Genomic DNA, 2541 nt, shown 5'->3' with positions numbered 1-2541 from the left:
GGGTCAAACAGGAAGTCAGGTGGAGGAGGGGGGTCAAACAGGAAGTCAGGTGGAGGAGGGGGGGGCCAAACAGGAAGTCAGGTGTAAGAGTACTGTCCACGTTTAAAAAATCAGCCTCTTTAGTTACTAAAGAGAAAAATGAAGCTTGAGAAAAGTTTTCTGTTTAATATTGTTTCTAAACGTCTCGACTTCTGTGATATTTTGTGAAACTAAAGTGAAGATTTGACCAAATAAAGAAATAAATAAAGTAAAGATCCTTCAGCACTGGTTTTCAGCTTCGGCAAGTGTTTCTGGAAAAGTCCAGCATGGAGTCTTTAAATATCTGTATCAGTGAAGCAGGTTGTGATGTTGAGTTTAATCTCATTTACACGCAGCGGGCTGACCTTTAACCGGGGGGGGGCATGAGGCTGCTCAGAGTTCAGCAGCTGCGTAGATACAGCTTATCTCCCTCCATAAAGACTCACAAACTGATGGSATCTACGCACATAAATATTCTACAATCACACTCCTCTGTCAGGACCCGGCGGGGGCTTCCTGTCAKGTTTACCTGCTGGGGGGGCGGGGTTGACTCAGGTAATTCAGAGGTGAAACAGGAGCGGTCGGGGCGAGGCACGGCTATTTTCAGGCTGGATTGTGTCGCTCACAAACACCGGTTTTAGTCGGGAACAAGCTTGTTTCCTGGCAGTGCTCGGTTCATGGAAGGTCAAAAGTTAATCTGGATTACCTTCAGACTGTTCCCATCTGTTGGAGAGGAAGAATCCAACACAACTAATAAATGTTCAGAGAAACTGTCACCGAACTGAGCTTTATCTGTTTCAGTTGAAACAAAAACGTTTGATTTAACTAAAACACGACTTTATCTGTTTGTTGTTATTGTTTCATATAAAGGAGGAACTTTCCATTTATTCCAGTTATCAAAGACTTAATCTGTTGCTCAGAGATCAGCTGACGGAGCTGCTGAGGACAGAGCAGATTTTAAGGTTTGTCTTATGGCGCCACCTGCTGGTCAGACGAGGAACTCCATTCAAAGATTACAACATACAATAAAACAAATAAAATAATATAAATATATATAAATATAATATCTGCCCCTTTTTTCCCAAGAATAAACTCAAAGAATAATCTACAGCTAACTGTTAGTGACATCATTAATTAGTTTCTGTCAGACACTGACCTCCTGCCTCGTCTTCCTCAGCAGCCAGAGACACGCCCAGCCCCATCGACCCAGAGTCCATCCAGGTGCCCGTGACCTACGATCCGGACCCCGCAGACCTGGCCCTGTCCAGCGTGCCGGGCCAGGAGATGTTCGACCCCAGGAAGCGCAAGTTCTCCGCCGAGGAGCTGAAGCCACAGCCCATGATCAAGAAGGCTCGCAAGGTCTTCATCCCCGAGGACCTGAAGGTGAGCCGTCTGTTGTTGGTGTTTGTCTGTTTGTTTATGTTGTTTTGTTTGTTTTATATGTTTGTTTATTTTGGTTTGTTAGTTTAGTTTAGTTTCAGTTGTTTTCCTTTGTCTATTTTTATTGTTTATTTAGTTTTGTTTGTTTAGTTTTGTTTGTTTGTTTGTTTTGGTTTGTTTGTTTATCATTTTGTTTGTTTCATTTGGTTTTGTTTGTTTGTTTTGTTTGTTTTTCTGTTTGTTTGTTTATTTTGGTTTGTTTGTGTATTGTTTTGTTTGTTTTGCTTATTTGGTTTTGTTTGTTTATTTTGTTTTGGTTTATTTTGGTTTATTTATTTTGGTTTTCTTTGTTTGTTTTTCTGTTTGTTTAGTTTCATTTGTTTGGTCTGTTTGTTTGTTTGTTTATTTAGGTTTGTTTGTTTTGGTTTATTTTGGTTTATTTATTTTGGTTTTCTTTGTTTGTTTTTCTGTTTGTTTAGTTTCATTTGTTTGGTCTGTTTGCATGTTTGTTTTGGTTTGTTTGTTTATGTTTATTTAGTTTTGTTTATGTTTATTTTGGTTTGTTTGTTTATTTTGGTTTTGATAGTTTCTTTTTGTTTAGTTTCATTTGTTTTGTTTGTTTTGTTTTATTTGTTTTTGTCAGTTTCTTTTTGTATGTTTGTGTGTTTTGTTTGTTTTTGTATGTTTGTGTGTTTTGTTTGTTTTTGTATGTTTGTGTGTTTTGTTTGTTTTTGTATGTTTATGTGTTTTGTTTTTTTGTTTCTTTGTTTTTGTTTGTTGGTTATCGATTTGTTTGTCTGTATTTTCCATTTCCTTGCGTAGTTTGTTTTTGTTTGTTTGTTTGTTTGTTTGTTTTTCCGGTTACTTCAGCTTCTAACTCCGCCCCCTCCCCTCCCCTCCCCTCCCCCCTGCAGGACGATAAGTACTGGGCCCGGCGCAGAAAGAACAACGTGGCGGCCAAACGCTCGCGGGACGCCCGCCGGCTGAAGGAGAACCAGATCGCCATCCGGGCCGGCTTCCTGGAGAAGGAGAACGCTGCGCTCCGCGTGGAGGTGGCGGACTTGAGGAAGGAGCTGGGCCGCTGCAAGAACGTTCTGGCTAAATACGAGGCCCGGCACGGGCCGCTGTGAGGCCCCCCCCACC

The 2541-nt window shown here is 41.0% G+C and overlaps 1 protein-coding gene across 2 annotated transcripts in view; it reads left to right on the top strand.

The window, feature by feature from the left end:
- The window catches only part of hlfa (HLF transcription factor, PAR bZIP family member a), a 12944-nt gene extending 10403 nt beyond the window's left edge, over positions 1–2541 (top strand). Inside the window, exons 3-4 of one of the 2 annotated variants that reach the window (XM_014025733.1) lie at positions 1199–1401; positions 2313–2541. In XM_014025733.1, coding sequence (XP_013881187.1) covers positions 1199–1401; positions 2313–2528 — 419 coding nt within the window. In that variant the 3' untranslated portion in view covers positions 2529–2541. Of the gene's footprint in view, positions 1–1195; positions 1402–2312 lie in introns of both variants that reach the window. The other variant, XM_014025732.1, reaches the window with a different exon arrangement.

This window comes from Austrofundulus limnaeus, unplaced genomic scaffold (assembly GCF_001266775.1).
Source record: "Austrofundulus limnaeus strain Quisiro unplaced genomic scaffold, Austrofundulus_limnaeus-1.0 Scaffold495, whole genome shotgun sequence".
In the NCBI taxonomy this organism is placed as follows: Eukaryota; Metazoa; Chordata; class Actinopteri; order Cyprinodontiformes; family Rivulidae; genus Austrofundulus; species Austrofundulus limnaeus.
The sequence above is the reverse complement of the archived record's forward strand: the minus strand, read 5'-3'. Positions and strand labels throughout refer to the sequence as shown.